The 20,948-nt window shown below is 38.9% G+C and overlaps 1 protein-coding gene and 1 pseudogene across 1 annotated transcript in view; both read right to left on the bottom strand.

Moving 5' to 3' along the window:
- Positions 1-4,850: 4,850 nt before the first annotated feature.
- On the bottom strand, positions 4,851-5,499 carry LOC140499985 (translationally-controlled tumor protein-like; annotated as a pseudogene).
- A 4,770-nt stretch (positions 5,500-10,269) lies between these two features.
- Positions 10,270-20,948, bottom strand: part of LOC140502247 (adhesion G protein-coupled receptor E3-like) — a 58,430-nt gene continuing 47,751 nt past the window's right edge. The window contains exons 15-19 of the mRNA XM_072606538.1: positions 20,745-20,811; positions 17,725-17,816; positions 15,907-16,087; positions 13,169-13,264; positions 10,270-12,309 (exon numbers count right to left, since the gene is read on the bottom strand). Of these exons, the coding sequence (XP_072462639.1) occupies positions 12,298-12,309; positions 13,169-13,264; positions 15,907-16,087; positions 17,725-17,816; positions 20,745-20,811 (448 nt within the window). The 3' untranslated portion in view covers positions 10,270-12,297. The remainder of the gene's footprint in view (positions 12,310-13,168; positions 13,265-15,906; positions 16,088-17,724; positions 17,817-20,744; positions 20,812-20,948) is intronic.

Below are 20,948 nucleotides of genomic sequence, written 5' to 3'. Positions count from 1 at the left end.
TGTCTCCCTCTGAGCTTCAAAATATGATTTGAGGCATTATTTTAAAGGTGTTTGGAGGGGAATGTTGGAAGAGTCTAGCTGAGTCCCAGTCTGTACTCTGCCATCTTGGTTCCTTTCTCTGTATTATTAAATCCAATTTACCCTGAATGTATCTTCTTTGTAACCACTGTTTTCATGTTGTCTTCCCACTTAGGCTGTGAAGTCCTTGAGAGCAGAGGCTATCTTTTACATGTCTTTGTATCTTCAGCACTTAGCACTATGCCTGACACATTATAGGCACCTAATAAAGTCTAGCTGACCGAGTGGCATTAACTGTGTTACCAAAAGCAAATCACTTAACTTCTCAATGCCCCTCAGATATCATATGAGTCACAAATCTGCTTTGATGAACATCATTTTCCCGTTGGAACTTTCCCTTAATGATGAAATCACAGATCAGTACTTCTTCCAGCTCCCACCACCAAGGCACATGATGCTTACTTATCATTTGCAACACTAAATGTGAGATCTGTGCCCAGTGCTCATTTCAATCCACTACATTTTTAAAGACAAATTAAAATGTCATACATAGAGTCTACTCAAAATATTTTAAAATTATGTGTTTAACATATATAAACTAGATATAATACCTACAAATATGTGTGTGGGTCATCTCCTCAATTTCCAGTTCTTTGCCACCACAAAAAGAACTGCTATAAATACTTTTGTACATGAATCCACCACATTTTTGAGCACCTGTTTGATTATAAAGAATTGTTTTTAGTGAGGGGCTAGACAACAATTTGGGTTAGAAAAACATAAACATCTCCAGTCATTTTGAGCCAAGTCTATTCATTGTTAATTCTACTGAGAACCCTTTTAGTGAGTGATTTTGGGAATCTAGGCTGCTATGGGTGAGTTCAAATTTTCATAGTTATCTCCTGCTGGTTCTTTACAGGGGAACAAAAATTAATGTCCACTTCCCAGGTGGCTTGAAAATGTTACCGTCCAGGCATTCTTTGTGGAGTCTCTTGCTATGAACACATTGTGCACCCAGATGGCCAGTCCTCATTCCCACTGATTCCCTGGTAAAGAGGCTTAGGAACATATGTGCCTTCTATAATGCGCCTTCTATATGTGTCTTCTATAATGAATTGCCTATGTTTCTCTCACAATTCTTCCGGAAACTCTAAACCAATATGATGATCAGGAACCTATTTTTAAAAGGTTAAAAACAGTGAAAGTTTATTATTTTGAAGGAGAGCCAAGTGGCACAGTGAATAGAGTGCCAAGTCTGGAGTCAAAAAGACTCATCTTCCTGAGTTCAAATTTTGCCTCAGATACTTACCAATTTTGTAATTCTGAGCAGGTCATTTAAGCCTGTTTGTCTCAGTTTCTTCATCTGTAAAATGAGCTAGAGAAGGTGATGGCAAATCATTCCAGGATCTTTGCCAAGAAAATTCCAAGTAGGGTCACAGAGAGTTGGACATTACTGAAGAAATGACTGAACAACAATGATGTATCAACTCCAGGAGAGTGGAGACTGTCTTAGTCAAGTTTTCTCTCTCTTCTGGCAGGAAATACAGTGCTTAAACTACATATGCTAGATAATTGTTGACTGAAATGTTTGTTGAATGAATATGTCAGAAGCTCTTGTTCAACAGACATTTTACATATGCATATTTGTGTATGCATTTTACACATATACAGATAGATACACAGATAGATATCAGTCTAGAGTTAATGCTAATTATTTTGACTGAATCCGTGGTACTAACTTCAGATGGGGGAATCATATTTTGACAACACTGGGGATGGCATCAGGAGCTACAAATGACACACAGATATTCTTTCTGCTACATAGACAATCCACTTGAGGTATAGATGAGAGAGGGCTAGCAGAGAATCATTAACTCCCTGAAGGCAGGGACTGTCTTGTTTGGTTTTCATGTACTCAATGATGAGCCTGGGAAAAATAGTGTGGTGTAGTCTAAAGAAAACTGGACATAGAGTTTTAGGATTTGATTTTGAATTCTGGTTTTGCCACTTGCTACCTTGGGTAGATCACTTAGTGTCTCTGAGTCTCTATTTCCTCATATACAGAAAAAATTGGGAGGGGGAAGACTATCGAGGGCCTCTGAGGTGTCTTCTACTTCTAGATCTATGATCTTATTACAAAGTATTAGATAGTTGCTATATAAATACTAGCTTAATGAATGGATTTGGAATGCCAGTCTTGAACAGAATAAGACTACATGTTATATATATTAGCTGTGTGACTCTGCGCACGTCACTTAACCTTACTGTACCCTACACAACCATAAGGCTATAACATATGTGTGAGTTGGTCATATTCATCAGCATGCACACCTGTTGGGGTGTAAGCTCAGTTTTCACATGGACAGTCTCGGACAGGTAAAAGTGAGGACTTCTAAACCTCAGAGTTCTCATGAGGCCCCCCAGGGAACAGCTGGGGATTGAGGCGTGAAACACGGGCTATCTCGTGCATTTCCACCTCTTCTCAGTGGGAAACTTGCTGGGGAGAGCATCCCACCCTTGAGATTGGTCAGTGGTCTGAGCACACCTGTTGTTAATTAGCTAGGGGGCTGAGAGCAGGCACGGTATTCACGTGCAAACTATGTGGCTTGGAGAGCTTAAGTAGGGACAGGAAAGCCTAAAGTCCCTCTTCCGGCTGCGGGGTCCCCTTTGGGGGTCCCCTCCCTCTCTTCTTGCTGAGGGGCCCTTAGAGGGAAGAGGGTCCCTCCCCTATTCCGTTCCCATCCTCTTGCTGTATGATCCTTGCCCCTTGGAAGGAGGAGGGTTCCTCTCACCTAAGGAAGAACTCACCCTGCATATGGATACGTAACTAAGACCCTGAATAAAGCCTAACCCTTGTTTGACTCTGGAAAGTCTCTTCTCTCAATACGTTTGTCTGGATGGCCACCAAAGACCTGCGAAAGGTAAGAAGACTTGGGTAGCTCATCAGCCTCTAGGCTGAACGGTTAGAGGTTGCCTAACATAATCAGAGCTTACACCCCAACACACACCAATGAAATCACAGATTTTGGCTCCTCCGAAATATAATAGTTTTTTCTAATTCTATAGTTTTAATATTCTTTTCTTCAATGAGAAAATTTTTTTTTCCTTTCTAACCCTAAATTCATTCCTAACTCTAAATTTGTTTCTTTTCTAAATTCATTTTTAACCCCAATCCTAACTTTTACATATAGTTTCTTATAAAAACTTACCATTACCTGGCATGAAAAAAGACCTTGATTCCTATACTCATTAGCTATTAAACTATGACACTTATTATCTATGCGACCTTGGGAAAATCACTTTCCCTCTCTAGACCTCAGTATTCCCATCTGTAAAATGATGAGTGTTGAGTAGTTGGGGCCCTTTTGCATTTTTCTTTGAGGCTATGCATTTGTGCTAGGTTCTGGGGACAGAAATACAGAAACTAAACAGTCCTGGCCCAAAGAACTTGCAGAATCCTGAAGGGTCAGTGATTTTGCAGTGGTAACCAAAGTGGATGATATTGCCTCCAGGGAGTGCTAGAATGATCCAGGGGGGTAGTACTAGCATCTGGTGCCATTGTACACTTTATCTGAGACTTGTTTCCTTGCTTATAAGATTTCCAGAGGGGCGTTGAGTAGTTTTTTTTTTTTAAAAGGGAGCAGTAGGCCAAATATTTTGGGAATCTTCAGAGTGTCATGGAATATTAGAGATATTGAATCAAATTTCCTTATTTTATATATGAGGAAACTATGACCCAAGGAGACTAAGTGATTTTCTAATATCACATAGTAATTCACAGAGATACAATTCAAACCCAGGACTTTGGGCTTCAAACCCAGGACCCTTTCTAGTGTACCATAATGCCTCTAGCCAGATCACAATTTCAATTCTAGATTCAAACTATACTCCCCAGCCTCCTCTGTCCCTAAAATATCCTCCCCTGCCTCATACGTGATAAAGGTATCTATTCCAGGAAAATTTTCTTCACTCATTAAAACTTATCATGACCTTGCAATGATTATGTTGATGTGGGGACTGGATGTGGGAGGAACTCCCTCTTTTTATAATTCTAAAATGTGGTACCTAAAATGGAGCATCAGATCTTTCTGAAATTCTGGAGATTCGAGGGAAGTGATTGGCTGAATGGGATGATCAGAGTGGAGTTAGAAAGCTAATCTTCATGTGTGGGATGAGGACATTTCTTATCTGTAGGGACCAGTGTGCTACAAAGAAACTACTTCACTCAGACTGAGTTGAGAAATATCACAATTTTGGAAAGAGGGAGAGACCTTCTCAGGAGTATAGGGATGTGAAAGAAGTTTCATAGTTGGGCGCAAAGAGTCCTTCAAAGATCTCTTTCCTCTCTAACTAGCTTTTCCATTGCCAAGAGGGAAGGCCTTGAGACATGTTTCTTTCTTTTTTAGTTTACATGGTTTCATTTTATTCACTTTGGATGTAATCTCTTCCAGAGGTAATTCCAACTTGTAGATGAAATGAAAATGTAGACAGGTCCCCTTTATATTGTTGGCAGTTTTGGACATCTCTTCCCTTTTTCACAAGCAATCAACTGTAGAAAAGTCTATTTGAAGAGTCTTATGCTGAAAATTAATCTAAGACCAGGCAATAATCTTTACAATGATCCTTGAGGTACAACTGTAGCAAGTTACAGCAATTTGAACTTAAAAATCATTAGAGGAAGAGGAATTCTCCCAGATGGGTTTAAATTCTTTTTATTTTAGACAACCTACATGACATTTTTAAAAACAATGCCTCCACTCCAAATAAATCAAGGTCAAAAGTAAATGAATAAAGCTCAAGATGACATCAGTTCAAGTTTGTCCAAGTCCTGGCGTCATGTAGATGACAAAAAGCAGCAGTCAGTTATGATGACAGGTGATTCAAAGTAACCAGTTGAATTTGTTAAGATTTCTCCATTTCTAAACCATCCTTAAAGAAAATCATATATAGAGTTACACCATCTTCTCAGAAGTCCAAGAGAGTCACCATGCCATCTGGATTCATGTTTTCACCTATGAAGAACTGATAATTTTAAAAATTAGCAAGGATGCGTTTCATCTGTTCTGCAGCTCTCCTCATAAAAGGTTTTACTCTATCTGGATTGCGTTCTTCAAGTCTGCCCTTGATTGATTTCATGTAGTCTTTGATGTGCTTTTTTGTAGAATTCTTTTGTGAAACTAGTTTCTTGCAGATGATGGTTTATTACTACGTCAGCTCCAGTGCTTACAGTGGCATCCGTTCTTTCACTCTCAAGACCTTCAGAGAGGCATTTCAACCTCTGTCCTACTGACACCTCCAGGCATAGCTTGTTCGCCATCTCCCGGATCTTGTAAATGTAGGAGAACATCTCATCATGGCTGATGAGGTCCTGGTAGATGATCATGACTGCGGCAGAAGGGAGACTGCGGCAGAAGGGAGGCTGCGGCGACTGCGCTAGAGCTGTGGTTGGGCTGGAGCTTGGTGCGAGCGCGATGAAGGCGAAGCGGCTCTTGGCTGAGGGAAGAGGGTAGAGGGCGGAAAAGCAAGACATGTTCCTTTGTGGACAACAGTGGAACCTTCCTTTTAAGGAATTACAGCTTTCCCTTGCTAGATTTCTGGTAAATATCAGTTCATCCATTCACTAGAATAGCTTTTCTCATTTTAAAAGTGCTAAATTAAATGTATGTCGCTAGGTGTGTTATAAACAAGAGTGTAGAACTGGATGGGCGAAGTATGAATGCATTGCAGATGCTGATAAACTATACCAATGTTATTTCCCCTTTCTTAGGTCCGTAAAACTCTCTTTAAAGGGCAAAGTCTCTAACTAGCAGCATCCCAGTTATTCTACTTTGAAGAGAAGAAAAAAGGAGAAACATGTTTCAGAGACAGAGACTCCCTGTGGCTTCATTTTTCTTTCTCATTGATGCAAATACTGCCTCATAGCTAAGAAACAGTGAAGACTCATTTCCCAAAAATTAGGCTTACAGGGCCAGAATTTTCTAGAATCTAGGAGGGACTTGAAATTGGTACAATGAGAAGGGCTCTGTCTTGGTGTCAAAAGATTGCTGTCCAAAATCTGGAATTAGCATAGACTTGTTTTGTAACCACATGACACTCCAGCACTTTGGGGCCATAAATTCCTCTGTAAGATAATAGAGTTGAAATAATCTTTAAGACCCCATCTAGCTCCAGATCAATGACCTCACATGATGAGAGGCAAGAAATGGGAATATTTAGTCTAGAGAAGAGAAGGCTGAAGGGAGACATGACTTTTTCTTAATATTATGAAAAGTTATGAACAAAAGCATCCAACTTGGCCCTAGGAACAATGAGGGACTAGGAGTAGGGGGAAAGGCCAGCCTCAGGAGTCTGAAGATATTTAAGCTTAGGCACATGTGATACCGCATTTCTCTGTTCTTAGCATGATTTCGGTTTTCCCAGCAATATCAACCTATTACCACAGCAAACTGGTGTCCCCAACATTGATGGCTCTCAGGGAACCCCACAGCAGAGAGAATATCAAGAGGCTGAAAGGATTTCAAAGTAGCAAGAATGAGCAGAGTTTGAATATCCAAGAAATGTAACACACTTACCTAATATTTGACAGCTTGGGCCAATCTCTTTCTTTCTTAGGGCCTTAGTTTTTGTATCAGTAAAATGGGAAGGTTTGACTTTATGACCTCCTATATATATTCTAATATTCTATCCTAGTGTTGATCAGCTGTATTAGACATTCTTAACCCCTCTCTGAACTTCCATATAACGAGAGCGTGGTATTGGATTTCACCACTGCCATTGACAATTATTAGCTGTTGAACCTCAACAAGTCCTTTCCCTTTCTTCACCTTAGTTTTCTCTGAGGGATGGGAATAGTATCACTCACATTATTTAACTGACATGGATAGTGTGGGAAAATAATTTTGTAAGCCTTCCAGCCCTAGAGAATTATTTATTATTAATATCTGTTCCTGTTCCTCGGGAAATTCGTGGAGGGGGTGATCAGTTCCCTCTCCAAGATTAGGTGACAAGTAGGACATTTTCTATTTGAAGAAAGGAAGTTAAAGAAAAAGCCACAACCCCAAAGAAACAAAGCCCAATTCTCAGCCATGAATCCTGGTTGCTTCTTCTTGATAACCAAGAGGGGACTGTGCCTTCTTTTATCTGTCCCTGACGTTCCTCAAGATTTGGAGTGGATACATGAAGTTGCATGATATGGTCCATTAGATCTTTCTTCATTGATGTAATGGAAAAAGTTCATTTGCAAGCTTGACAAAAGGCAAATGCTTTGGGATTTGTTTGACTGTCTAATGAAATTAATTCCACTTTGAAAATTTTTTTTTCAGTTGCTATATCTTCTAGTGAAATAAGTGAGATAGAGATTTCGTTGAAGGAATCTGTGCATTACTTGCCTCTTCTTCCTGGCCATGTCATCATAACCTTTTAATTCACTGCTCTGGAGAGTGGTTTAGTCATGGTCTTTCACAACACTAGGGTCTATGCAGTACTAATGAATTTGCTATTTTGACTGAACCAGCCAGTTGACTTACATCAATTGCACTCAGTTCTGGTCATCTCAAAAGTGTGTGTCCAGAGAAAGATAACCATCATGCTGAGGGAATGGAAAAATACACTGGGCATGTTTGTTTTGGACCAGAGATGACTTCAGCTGGTTATAGTCACTGTCTCCACATTTCTAATGGGCCATCTAGTCAAAGAGACTTACTCTTCTTGGCCTTGGAAGACAGAACTAGGACCTGTGGGGAGGAACTGCTAGGACGTAGGTTTGGAAGCAATGCAAGGAAGAACCTCTTAACAATTGGAGCTATCCTCTTTGAAAGTTACATGTTGAATTTATAGTTAAAAGAAAAACAATTTATATATGAGATCCAAAGTTTCATGTATAATCTTCTTATTCTGTTATTTATGTATAAATATGTATATATGTGAAAATATCCATTTTATTTGATATTTAAGTACAGACTAAGACACACACACATACAACTGGATATGCACAACAATGGGACAGGTATTCTTCTAAGGCTGGTTAGTGCTCTGTCTCTGGAGATTTTAGACAGAAGGTATATGACTACTCCTCTGCAATATTGTAGAGGGAGATTATATTTCAGGTAATGGGTTGTTCACGATGTTCATTAACATTCCTTGAAGATCTATTGATTGAGTGATTCTCATTTCATTTAAATTCAACATATGGCTTCATAAAATTGGCCAAATTGCCTTGTTACCTAGGTAGATATAGCCTGGATCAACTGAATGTCCCAGGAAAAGTAGGACAGTGGTTCTTATGTTGCTGGGTTCTCTTTTGGAACTGCCTGCCTTCCTAAATTAGTTTTCAATCTTTTGGGATATCCATGATTTCACCTCCCCAGGATGTAAAGGAGACTGCAATTCTTACATGCATTCAAGTTATTTATCCAGTCCCTACTATGTGCAAGGCTCTGGGAAATAAAGAAAAAATTGAAAACAGCTCTTACCTTTAAGGAGTTTACCTTCTTTATCTTGGTGGGAAGAGAACACAATATTTATATAGATAAGTAGGTAAAAGGAAGTAAGAAGTAGAAAAGCTAGAAATATGAGTTGGGTTCAGTTTAGGGAAATGCAAGGAGGTCAGTTTAAATGTAATTAGTATGTGTGAAGAGGAATCACATGCAGCTAGCCAGAAAAAAGTTAATGGCAGCTAGACAGTGAAAGGACTGAAATCTAAGCTAAGTATATAAAGTTTGCATTTTATCCTAGAGTTAACAAGGAGCCTTTGAAGTTTCTTGATCAATGAAATGATGTGGGCATACTTGTGTTTTCAGAAGATTGATTAGATAGTTTGTGAAGGATGGATTTAAGAAGGGAGTGTATAGAAGCAAGAATAATTAGGAGATTATTGCAATAATTGTGGGGGGAAGTGATAAGAATCTCAAACAGCGAGGTGGACATGTGAGTAGAGTAAAAGAGACAGATGTGAGACATGTAGAAATAGAAGTGACAGGATTCACTGAATATGACTGAATATGGATAGTGCAGCAGAGGAAAGAGTTGAGGATGAATCTGTGCTTACATAGCTGTGTGACTAGAAGGATGTTGATGCCCTCAAGAGAAACAGGAAACTTTTAAGAAGTGAGAAAGAGAGGATAGTGATTCCATTGTACACATAGTGATTCTGAGGAGGCCATTGGGTCATTCAGTCTGAAAAGTCCAAGAGGCAGTTGGTGATGGCACACACTGGAACTCAGGAGAAAGAACAAATATAAATAAATAGATACATAAATCTCAAAATAATTTGCTATTAATTATTATTCAGCCCACAGGAGCTGATGAGATAAGTAAGTATGAGATAAAAAGAAAAATAGAGTAAAGGATTCAAGTCAAATCCACATTTAGTAGACATGACATTAATAGAGATCTAGCTAAAGGAGACTGAGTAGGTGAACAGGTAAGAGGAGAAGTCAGAGAGAAAAGTGTCATAAAAAGGTAAAGAGGAAAGAATATCCAGGAGGACGAATGATTAGCAATGTAAGATGCTTCAGGGAAGTCAAGAAGAATGGGGTCTGAGAAGAGGACATTAAATCTGTAAATAAGGGATTGATTGTTAACTTTGGAGAGAGCAGTTTTGGTTTAATGATGCTGTGAGAAGTCAGATTTGAGAAGTTTTTGAAGGGATTAAGAGGAGAGGAAATAGGACTTTCTAAAGGAATTTGGCTGAGAAGGGGAGGACTCATAGAGGATGATAAATAGTAGGAAAGGTAGGACCTGATGAAGTGGGGACTTAGGCATGCTTGTAAGCAACTGAGAAGGAACTAATAGATAGGGAGGGATAAAAGATTAGAGAGAAGGAGTCGAGATGTCAGTTGGGGCAATCTACTAAAAAGGACAAGAAGGGCTGTGTCCAATGGTACAGGGAAGGCTTCTAGCTTATCCCCAATACAGATAATGCTTGCTAAAGGGTTTAGATACTTGGCACATAGAGTGCTGGGCCTGAAGTCAGGAGGACTCATCTTCCTAAGTTAAAATTCAGTCTCAGACACTTACTAGCTATGTGACCCTGGGCAAGTCACTTGACTTTCTTTGTCTTAGTTTCCTCATTTGTAAAATAATCTGGAGAAGGAAATGACTGACAACTCCAGTATTTTTGCCAAGAAAACCCAAAAATGCGATCACAAAGAGTTAGAAGTGACTGAAAAAATGAATGAACAGCACACTTATCATCTTAAGGAAAGTTTCATTTTATTCTTATGCTTTATAGTGTTTTGCAAAATAGGAATTAGCATTGAATTTTGTCAAAAACTTTTTCTGCATCTATTGATTAATTTTTCTCTTAAGAATTTAGATTACTTCAAGTATTTTCACTGGTTTACTTGGATGCTATCCCTTCTAATCTCTTCTTTCTAGATTCCCTGGCTTCATTAAATTCCCATTTGTAAAATGGGACCAAGAAAGCCACACTAGCTTACGTCTCTTGCAGGGAATGTGTTCTGTAAACCTTAAAGTTCTAAATCATGTCTTTGGCTACTTCAATCTCACTCTCATTCCTTAATAGAAATGTGATCGATCTGGACAAAGATGTAAAATATTTGGAGATATAGCAGGGAGAAAAGTTTACTTGCTTATTTCTTTGAATGAAAAGAAATGTGAGTGATTACTTCTGGCTTTCCCTTGCCTTTAGTTAAAGCCTTGCTAGTAACTGGAGCAATCAATTCAGAGCTTGTGAACTGCCCCACCTTCTCTCTTGCAGCTGTGCTGATCTGTCATTGATAGCTAAACTGAGCTGTGACTCAGGGAGGTATCAAGGGGATAGCCTGGGTGACTTTCTGCTAAATTTAATTAATGAATTAAATATAAAAGCCTCTTGATTTTTTTCACCTTCCTGTAAGTCATAATGCAGGAACCTTTGACTTTTCTGGTAGCATTCCCAAACATTTCTATTTCAAGTCAACAAACATTTACTTTGGCAACCAAATTTCTACCTGCTTTCTCTTTTGCTTTCATGAACTTTTATATTCTGGAATAGAAGAATATTGGGTCTCATTTAGAGTGCTTACATTCTATTGTCCTCTATTATTGTCAAATGTCACAACCTTATGGATATTAAGGATACTGATATTAAAGATTATTAGAGCCATATCTTAATTTGATAACTGCAAACATCGATGGGAATTCTCAATTTTTTTAGTTCCTTTCTGTGCAATCAAATCTTTAAGATTTCTTCATTGACTCCTTCCAGGTTCACTGTAATTCAATGGAGATGATAGACTCTTGGGAGCCAGATCAAAGAGATTGTGAGCAAAAACTTGGCTTTATTCACTTTCATGCATGGAACCAACTCAAAATGGTATATAGATTAATACATACATTACTGAAAAGGTCTTAGTATTAGTAACTATTTTAAGATTGCTTATAGATTAAGTAACTACAAGAACGAAGAGTCAAATTGCCAAATTTTATCTGTGAATTGGTTATTAGAAACGAGCAACATGAAAATCATTTCATGACTGGTGGTCACATATTCAGCTAGTTCACAAAACCCTTATTTGAACCACAGCATAGCTGAAATGCTGTACACTAATAAAATATAAAGGGGCAGATAATATTATTGCAATATCAAATACTGAAAGTAAAAAACTTCTAAAATCATAAAAGGAGAGTGTGAGGAAGTTTAGAATTGCTTATACAGGAAAGGAGAAGTCAAAAAAATGAATGGGGTGATTTATATAGGGAAGAAATTTAGCCCACTGATAATCCCCTGCTTCTTTTCTAGTCCTCAACCTGTCAATGTTTAGGCAGCTTCCGGTTTGCATATCCCTCTGAGGAGCTAGTTGGGTGGAAGAACTGAAATGAGATAATATTCTCCCAAGGTTACCTTTCCTAATCTAGTGCATCCTCAGAATGGCAGATATATTTGCATATCTAAACCCTAGTTCTTCCTTAACTTCTCCCCTCCCAAAGCCATTCAGGAAAAAAAAATGACCAACCAGGGAAAAGGGTTAATAATAGCTTGGATAACAGATAATTGCAGGTCAAAAGCAAGTAAGATGGAGAGGGTGTCACTGAGGATATGACATGGACATTATAGCAGTAAAGGAAATCTAACTAATGATCTAGCAGAAGCATCTTTAAAATACAAATTCTCAGTACTCTGAGTGCACAACAAGAAGCTGTTCTTCCTGAATGTGCTATTGATGAGAGCCTGTTCTCTTACTTCTAATCCTCTATGAGCTGGTGTCTGCTGATGGAGTGAGCAGTGAGAACCTTTCAGGCAGAGGTGGCATCTTTTTTTTTCCTTTCAAACTTCAATTATTTTTCCAGCTGTGGTGATGAAGCGGGGAGAGTGGCAGTGAAGTGAAAGAAAGGAATGGGGTAACATAAAGGAGACAAAAACATATTGAAAATGAATTAAGGTAACTCTAAAGCACAAGACTTTTGTCCATAGGATGAAAAAATAGACCTTATATAACAATTTGAAACTTTGTACAAACAGTTTACATATTTGAATCAGATATGATGAATCAGATTTCCACTTTTAAATGTTTGTGATTGTTATTCGATCTATTTGGGAAAGAGCTACATGTGACTAGCATCTTAATGAACTGGTTGTTTAGTTTTACTTTTGCAACTTCCTGCCATCCTTTAACTCACATCAACAAACCCAACCCAGATCATTTTCATTTCATTTACAAGAAGAAACTAAAAACTATTCAGGAGTCTGGGGCAAGGCATGCATAATACGTATGTCTCTGGCTTGAACGATGTTCTCTGACAACTTCTCCAGCCCACCCCAGGTCTTGTGAAGTGATGCTATCCAAGGAAGCTATATAATGAGGCCAATGAAGTTCTACAAGATCTCTCTCACTCATGGGGATGACAAATCTTTCTGGTACAATATGTTGAGCCAAGATCAAGTACACTTTTCATCATCCCTTCCTCTCAGGAGAAGCTCTTCCTGTGCATAGGATTTCATTTTCTATGGTTGAACTAAACTTACTTCAAAGCAAAATTTGAAAATTAATTTATGTTGTGATTGGTTTCTACAACTCATTGTGGTCTGGATGGCTCCAATATGGAATCAGGTCACTCTGTTCTTGGCAAACCAAGAAGCAAGGATATCCAACAGACTTGAGGTGTTTGATTTAGATAATGATATTGAGTGATAAAGAAATAGTCTTACCATTCTGCTGTGGCTAGTTGAAATAGACAGCACATAGGTGTCTGTTTCAGTCATAACCTTAATTCTCTTAAAGCATTTCTTATATTCCTCTTGGACCTGAAGATTCAGAAAGACAGAGAATTGAGTTTTGGCATGGAGGATTGTGCTAGTGACCACATCACTGAATTGGAGGTAGCTGTGCGTGTGTGCATGTGCATGTGCATATGTGTGTAATGGTAATTTGAATTGGACAATTTTTCCATATTCATTAATAATCATTTTAAGTCACCTGGATTCTGTGGTGGGAGGAGTTTGCTGGATAGGTGGAGCAGGAAGAGGCAGAGCTAGTGCAGAGCTGAGAGGAAGTTAGTCTTGAGAGCAGTCACAACTAGGAAGGATGCAGGCATTTGGATATGTGAGTGATTTTGTGATTGTGATTTTGTTTAAGAGAGCCTGCTTTTGATGAGTGTAATGGACCTGGTTTGTGGGAAACCTACCAGGGAGAAGTTTGAGGATGGTGTTGTCCTCTACATTATTACTGTATAGATTTTTTTTTTTTTTTGCTGGAATGGATTTGGGTCTGAATAAATGTTTTGGTTTTGCCTTCTATGCGGAAAGTCTGTGTTGTATCATAATTCTGAAGTGCACTGTGATATTCATGGCTCCTATGGGTGCTGTGAGTATTGCACTGGGTCTGCAGTGTGTGTGTGTGCGTGCACATGCTATGTATGTATGAATGCTAGTGTCTAGTTTTTCATTAACGTTCTGTATGACTTTGATAAGGTTAATTAAGGTTTAGAACTTGAAGGAGCCTTCAAAATCAGTCTGATGAACTTCTTTTATACCTAAAGAAACTAATGCCCAAGGACATGAAATGACTTCCCCAGGGTTACACAGATAGTAAGAAGAAGAGCTAGGATTCAATATCAGGTCCTGTGACTCCAACTCCAGTACTTTATGTTTTTCTTATTTGCTAAATTGAATTAAAGACACTAACCCACTGGCTCTTCAGGGGGAGTCACTTCCATCCTCCTGAGGGCATCATAGAACGCTTGTCATTTTAAAAGTGTAGACACTATTGCTTTATAACCAGTGAGCTTTTGAAAATGTCAGCTGTGTTATAGACCTCACAGGGGCTTATGAGGATAACTGAGGTTATAGATGCAAATATACTTTGAAAAGTAAACCCAGGAGGATAGAGTGAAGGAGTCATAACTGTTTAATATTATTACTCTGCTGATGGATATGATCAAAGTTAGAATGGTTTAATGGGCAGCTGAGTGATACAGTGGACAGAGTGCTCAACCCGGCTAAGCTCAAATATGGAGCTGTTTCTGTTTGCCTCAGTTTTCTCATCTGTAAAATGAGTTGGAGAAGGAAATGGCAAACCACTCCAGTATATTTGCTGAGAAAACCTCAAAAGGAGTCATGTAGAGTCAGATATGACTGAAAAAAGAATGACCAAGCAACAATAAAACAAAGCTTGGCTTACTGACTAAAGAGACAGCTTTAGAGTGAAGTAGATCAAGGTTCAGGTTTATTCTCTGACAGAATCTAATTATGTCACTTAGGACATAACAGTGCCTTAGGCTGCTGTGACTCTAAGTCATAAGAAAGTTGCTGATCTATATTGATGAAGGAAATTTCCATTCTAAGGAATCTACCATACTTATAAAAATCACAGATGGGTACTTCCTCTCAGAAAAAAATGCTATAGAATATTATCTTACCTGTTGGTACTGTAAAACTGAGATCTGGGTTCAGGGCTTATTTATCTCAGCTTCTTTTTCTACCATAAAGTCCCTATAATAGGAATTTTGTGAGGGACTGGACAGATAAAACAGTTCCAGACATGTTGTACAGTGTTTGTTAGTTGCTGTGAATTCTACTGTGCACTACTTGTAGGAAGGGAATTAGAGAATTAGGCAGTTGGGCATCTGGACCCCAAGGAGGGTTAAAACTCTCCAGGCAATCTGTTGCTGGATCTTTACAAGTAGGTGGAAAGACATATCCCAGATGAGCTGGTAGGGTTAGGGTCTGGTAGTGACTTTTGCTAGGAGCATGTTATTATCCCAGGTGACCTCTCCTTGTTACCACTAACAGTTAGACAAAGAGCATTAGATAAACATATCTTATATTAAATGCTTCCTTATTGTAATCCTTTTGGGGGTGGGGGGTGGGGGGAGGAGGAACTCATATTATAATCAGGAAAATAGTGAAAGCTTCAAGAGAGATGAGAAAAATGAGCCCAACAGGTTACTGCCTGTTCTGCCATGAACTCTGTTTCCATTCAGAAAATCAGTCAAAGAAATCACCACAGACCCCTTACTGCAGTTATATGATAGGAAGCTGGAAGGCTGAGAGTGAGGGAAGTCCTTGGTCAGAAGGAACACCTCCTCTGAAGAAAGCATTTGAGGGAATACAATGTGTCAGGAAAGAAATACATGGTATGTAGCCATCAAACAGTAGTAAAGGATGGAAGCTACAAATAGTCACATTGGGCCTTGAAATAAGGAAATACTTCCTAGAAGCTAGAGTATCCAGACGTGAAATGGGCCATCTCAATGGGTGGCAGCATGTCTTCATGCACAGGTTAGGTGAACATTTATAGGGTAAGATGTAGAGGGGACATTTGTTCAGTTATAGATTGGGTGACATGGACTCTGAGACCCTTTCCACTCTGAGATTCTATGAATCCGTAATTCTTGGAAATGAGACTTGCCATGTGAGCTGGTAAGAGGATGAAAGCCTCCTATTACCTGGTGGCTGAGGACACAGTGTATCAGGAAGATGTAGACCCCCTGCAGAGAGTTGATGATGGTGAAGGTGTAGGCAATGACTGATTGGGCTGGTTTAGCTACAGAATCAATCAGGAAGAAGCCAAGACTCCAGGAGCATCCCAGGATAAAGAGCTGAGCTAGGGCTTTAATTGTCAAGGTCCTATGAAAACCAAGAGGTAGAGGTGAGATTCATCTTTTATGTTTTATCTTACACCCAACTTAACACCTCCTATGCCCATTTGGTTGTTGTCCTTTCTTCTCAAAGAGAACCAAAATGACATCACTGTATTGGGAATCAAGATACAGTGTGTCCACCCTGGCTGATCAGACAGATCAATGTGAGCTTAGAAGGCTTTACCACTGGTCAGGCGCAAGTAGTCCATATCTTATTATCAAATGATATGATTTTTATCAAAAGTGCTCAGTGCAATGCCTGGAACATAACAGGTCCTACACAAATGGTTTTCCCTCCTTTCTTTCCCCTTTCTCTCATTCCTGAGGATTATTTTCAACCACCCTTCTTCAAGGCTGCCTTTGAAGGCATAAAAAACCTGAGCTTTGCTCATGTTCAAATGATACCACTGTGGAAGAGACAATTATAAATACAGAGTTGAAAGTTCTGGCAGTTAAAGAGGAGCACATTGAATGTGTATTTTAAATTGTTATTATATAATAGCTAGCATCCTGTGCCATCTCCAGTCATCCCGATGAATATCTGGTCACAGGATTCAGATGGCTCTGCAGGAGAAGTGAGGCTGGTGACATGCACAGCCCTCCCTCCCTCAAAACAAAGTCAAGTGCAAGTCATGTCATCATTTCTCTGATAGCATGGTTTTCCTTGGCAGCGAAGGATGAACACAAAAACAACATAATAGCTAGCACTACCTCTACTTGTATAATAAGTGAATTCCTTTAAAAAGTAGCATATGACACTATTGGCTTCCATTATACACAGATATTTTTAAAAGAAATATATCTTGTACTCTGCGTATTGAAATATTCATAATTTTTAGTGATTGTGAAGTTCATGATAACAAAAGAAATTTTAATTTCAAAAAAGTTTTCCAAAAATCTTGTGAGAGAAATATTTATAAATGGATCACTTTTTCCAACAGAATTTCCAAGTGGAAGTGACCATAGTGGCCATCTAGTGGATGGAGCAAGAATTTTCTCCCTTAAGGAGTAAAACAAATCTCCCACGATGGGAAACTCATTATTTTCTGAGGCAACCCATTACCCTTTTCCTACTGTCTCTCATACAGTGCTGATTGATTCCCACCTGGCAATATTGGCTTTCCTTGAAGCACTTAATAATAATTCTAGATCTATCAGAGTGTAAAAAGGGAGTTGTTGAGAGGGGCCGCTTGATTTAGTGGACAAACGACTGGACTTGGAGTCAAGAGGCCTAAGTACAATTCCTATCCCTGCTACGTATGTAGCTAGGTGACTTTGGACACATCTTTTATTCTTCTTAAAATGGAATGATAATGCCTACTGCAGTATACCTTGAAGGACAATAGTGAGGAAAATTCTCTATTAACTCTAAAGTACCTTATAAGTGGGGGCTATTCTTTTCCTTATTATTAATATTATTACCCCAGAGAAAATTCCTGTGGAGGTGTTGACTCAGCTTAGCCCACAGGATTCACAGCATTCAGTATTGGGAGGGATTTTGGGGGCCAGACTAGAACAATATTGCCCTCTACAAGTTACTCAGCCAATGGCCCCCCCACTTTAGCTTTTAGATACCAGTAGTTCCCTGAAATTTTCCGTCAAGGAAGGGGCTGACCAGCTTACCTTGTGTTTTGGATGGTGGACACTTCTTTGTTGAGTGATGAAAGTCTCTCTCTCAAAATCCACAAGGTTGTCAGACAAAAGGACAAGTTCATCTGCAGGAACAGTAAGAAATGCTGACTTTGAAGCAAACTCTGGGGCTAACATAGTTGTAACCATCCAACCAATGGACCTAAGAACTGGTTCCCTAGCATTGTTGTTTATTTGTTTCGGTCATGTCATACTTTTCCTCACCCCATCTGGGGTTTTCTTGGCAAAGATACTGTGCCATTTCTTTCTCCAGCTCACTTTACAGATGAGGAAACTGAAGCAAACAGGGTGATGTAATATGCCCAAGGTCAAACAGCTTATAAGTGTCTTTGGCCAGATTTGAACTCAGGTGCTTCTGAAGCCAGGTTCAGCACTCTATCCCTTATGCCATCATGCTCTACTCTCAACCCCCAGTATTGTGGAATATCGTTTAGGTCATGTTCAGAAAGGCACAGGGCACACAGATTTGATGAAAATGCTCAGGAGTGCTCTACTGAGGGATAAGAGAACCACAGGGAGATGACAAGATTAAATCAGAACAGGGCAAACCCTAGGATGCAGGAAGGAAATGTTGGAGCAAATCTCAACTTCAAATGAAGAAAGTTATAAACTGATGTTTACTGAGTGTTTCAAAGTTTGCAAAGAACTTTATACATGGTATTTTACTGAATCTTCACAACAGCTCTCTGAGGTAGACTCTACAGGTATTAATATCTTGTTTTTATAGAAGAAGAAACTGAGGCAAAAAGATATTAAATGACTTGTTCCTGGTTGCACAGCTGGTAAATGTTGGAAGAATGATTTGAAACTGGGCCCTTCTCATTCCAAGTTCAGGTATTTATCCAAGAGTGGCTGCCTCTTTCTCTACATTGTTGGACCTTTGGATTAAGATCTATGCCAAAAATGGATAGAACACCTTCACCCTTCTGGTCAATGATTGATTTTGTTACAATTTTAATATAGGTTCATAGATTTCTAGCTAGAAGAAATTTTAGAAGACAGTGCTCTTATTTGAAGAAACACAAAATTGGTTTATTGCTATCTCTATGCAGATAATCCCCAGGTTTGTTTTTTCCCCTATCTCTTTCCCTCCAGTCTCAGGTAAGCAACTGAAGATTGGATGCTCCATTGCATTTCCAACTGAACCCATCAGAAAGACAATCTGTTATTATTGTTCCTTAAATTCTCTTCTGAACCTCCCTGGTCCTGTTTAGGGGAGCATTGTCTTCCTAGTGACCCAGGCTTACAACCCCAGTGCAATCCTAAGTACCCTCATTCAGAATTACTTCAAATATCCGATCTATTTTGAAGTATTTATTTTTCTGCAAAAACCTCCCATATCCATATAGTTTTCCTTGATCCCAACATAGCAAGGCCATTTTAGTCATCTTTGAGAAGGAAGGGACAACAAACAACCTTCTCTCCAATTGCCACCACCCTGCTCCAAAGTCTCATCACTTCACACCTGAACTATTCCAATGACCTTTGGGTTGGTCTCCCTGCCTCCTTTCTCCATGCTCCAATGCATCACCACTCAGCTGCCAGAGAGATCTTCCTACAGCTCAGAAATGACTATGTCATCCCACTCTCAATAACTTGTCACTCCCTATTGCCTCTACGTTCAAATATAAAATCCTTTCTTTTAATGCCCTTCAAAATCCGAACGCTTCCTACTTTTCCGGCATTCAAACATTTTGTTGCCCTCCACGTAGTCTACTATCCAGTGACCCTGGTCTTGTTCCTCACATGCAACATTACACCTCCTGAACTGCCTTTTAACTGGCTGTAGCCCAGATCTGGAATGTTCTCTTTCTTCATGCCAATCTTCTGACTTACCTGGCTTCTTTGTTGAAATTTACCACTTTAGAAATAAAAACTGAGAAAATTTTAAATGTTCCTTAATAATAATAATAATAACAAACCCACTATGTATTAGCAGAAATACAACTTTTTAATTCTAAAAACCCTATTTTTCCAAAACAAATTTAATGAGTGCCATTGCTTTACATATATCTATCTAGATATCTATCTACCTATCATGCTATTTTATACACACACACATATATACATGCAAACACATTCTTATTTTTGCAGTTCTCTTTAATGCTTTAATATCTGACTTAATAGAAGGCTTTTGCAATAAATATGTTGTGATTTTCTTTTTTTGCAGTTTAAGTATTTGAAGAAAATCGAGTGTTGCTGATATTTAGCGGGAAAAAGGATTAGTATTTTAATAAGCAAATAGCATGTCATTATTATTTTGAAGGACAGATAATTGGAACAGTGGATAGAATGCTAGGCCTGAAGTCAGGATCTTCATGAGTTCAAATCTGGCCTCAGATGCTTAACAAGTGTTTGACCCTGGGTAAATTGCTTAATCCTATTTGTCTCAGTTTCCTCATCTGTAAAATGAGCTGGAGAAGGAAACGGCAAACCACTCCAGTGTCTCTGCTAAGAAAACCTCCAGTGAGGTGTTGAAGAATAAGAAATGACTTAATAGCAAAAAATTATTTTGAAAATAGTTTTGATTTCGAGGACAAAACTATTGTGCCCTCCGTCTCCCCCTAAGAATATATGGATCATTCTTTGATAACTAGTGGACTCAGCTCATATCCCATCTTCTGTATGAGACCTTTCCCAGTTCCCTCTGCTTCTTCCACACACACCCAGGGCCTAGTGATTTTTCCTTGAGATTGCCTCCCATTTATCCTGTGTATTACTTATACGTACAAAGTTGATTGCATGTTGTCAGCCCTTGTGTTTTTGCCTTTCTATCCCTATCTCCAGCCTAGCATATACTAAACAATGACAGATATTTATTGATTGACTAGGAAACTTAACAAACATCATCTAGGGAGTAAGCAGCAGAAGCCAGATTTGAAGAATAGCCCTTTGATATCAAATCCAGAGCTATTTCTGCTGCCTGCTAATCTCTTTCGATTTTCACTCATTTTGGCTGCAGCAGAAAATAAAGAAGTTGCTTTTTGACTTACCAAGCTGATCATATAAACAGGTCCTAGGAAACTCCAGATGAATCCTTTTTCTACCTTCATCCAGCAACTGAAAAAAGAATATAGCAGCACCTGTAAATGAGCATCTTTGTATTGGACTATCCAGCCTGACTTTGGAGTTTATGCATCCAAGTCAGGATCTTCTCCCTGGTGGAATCTTTGTATCCCCAGAGAGTCTCCTAAGGC

Source organism: Notamacropus eugenii, chromosome 4 (genome assembly GCF_028372415.1).
Source record: "Notamacropus eugenii isolate mMacEug1 chromosome 4, mMacEug1.pri_v2, whole genome shotgun sequence".
NCBI lineage: Eukaryota > Metazoa > Chordata > Mammalia > Diprotodontia > Macropodidae > Notamacropus > Notamacropus eugenii.
The sequence above is the reverse complement of the archived record's forward strand: the minus strand, read 5'-3'. Positions and strand labels throughout refer to the sequence as shown.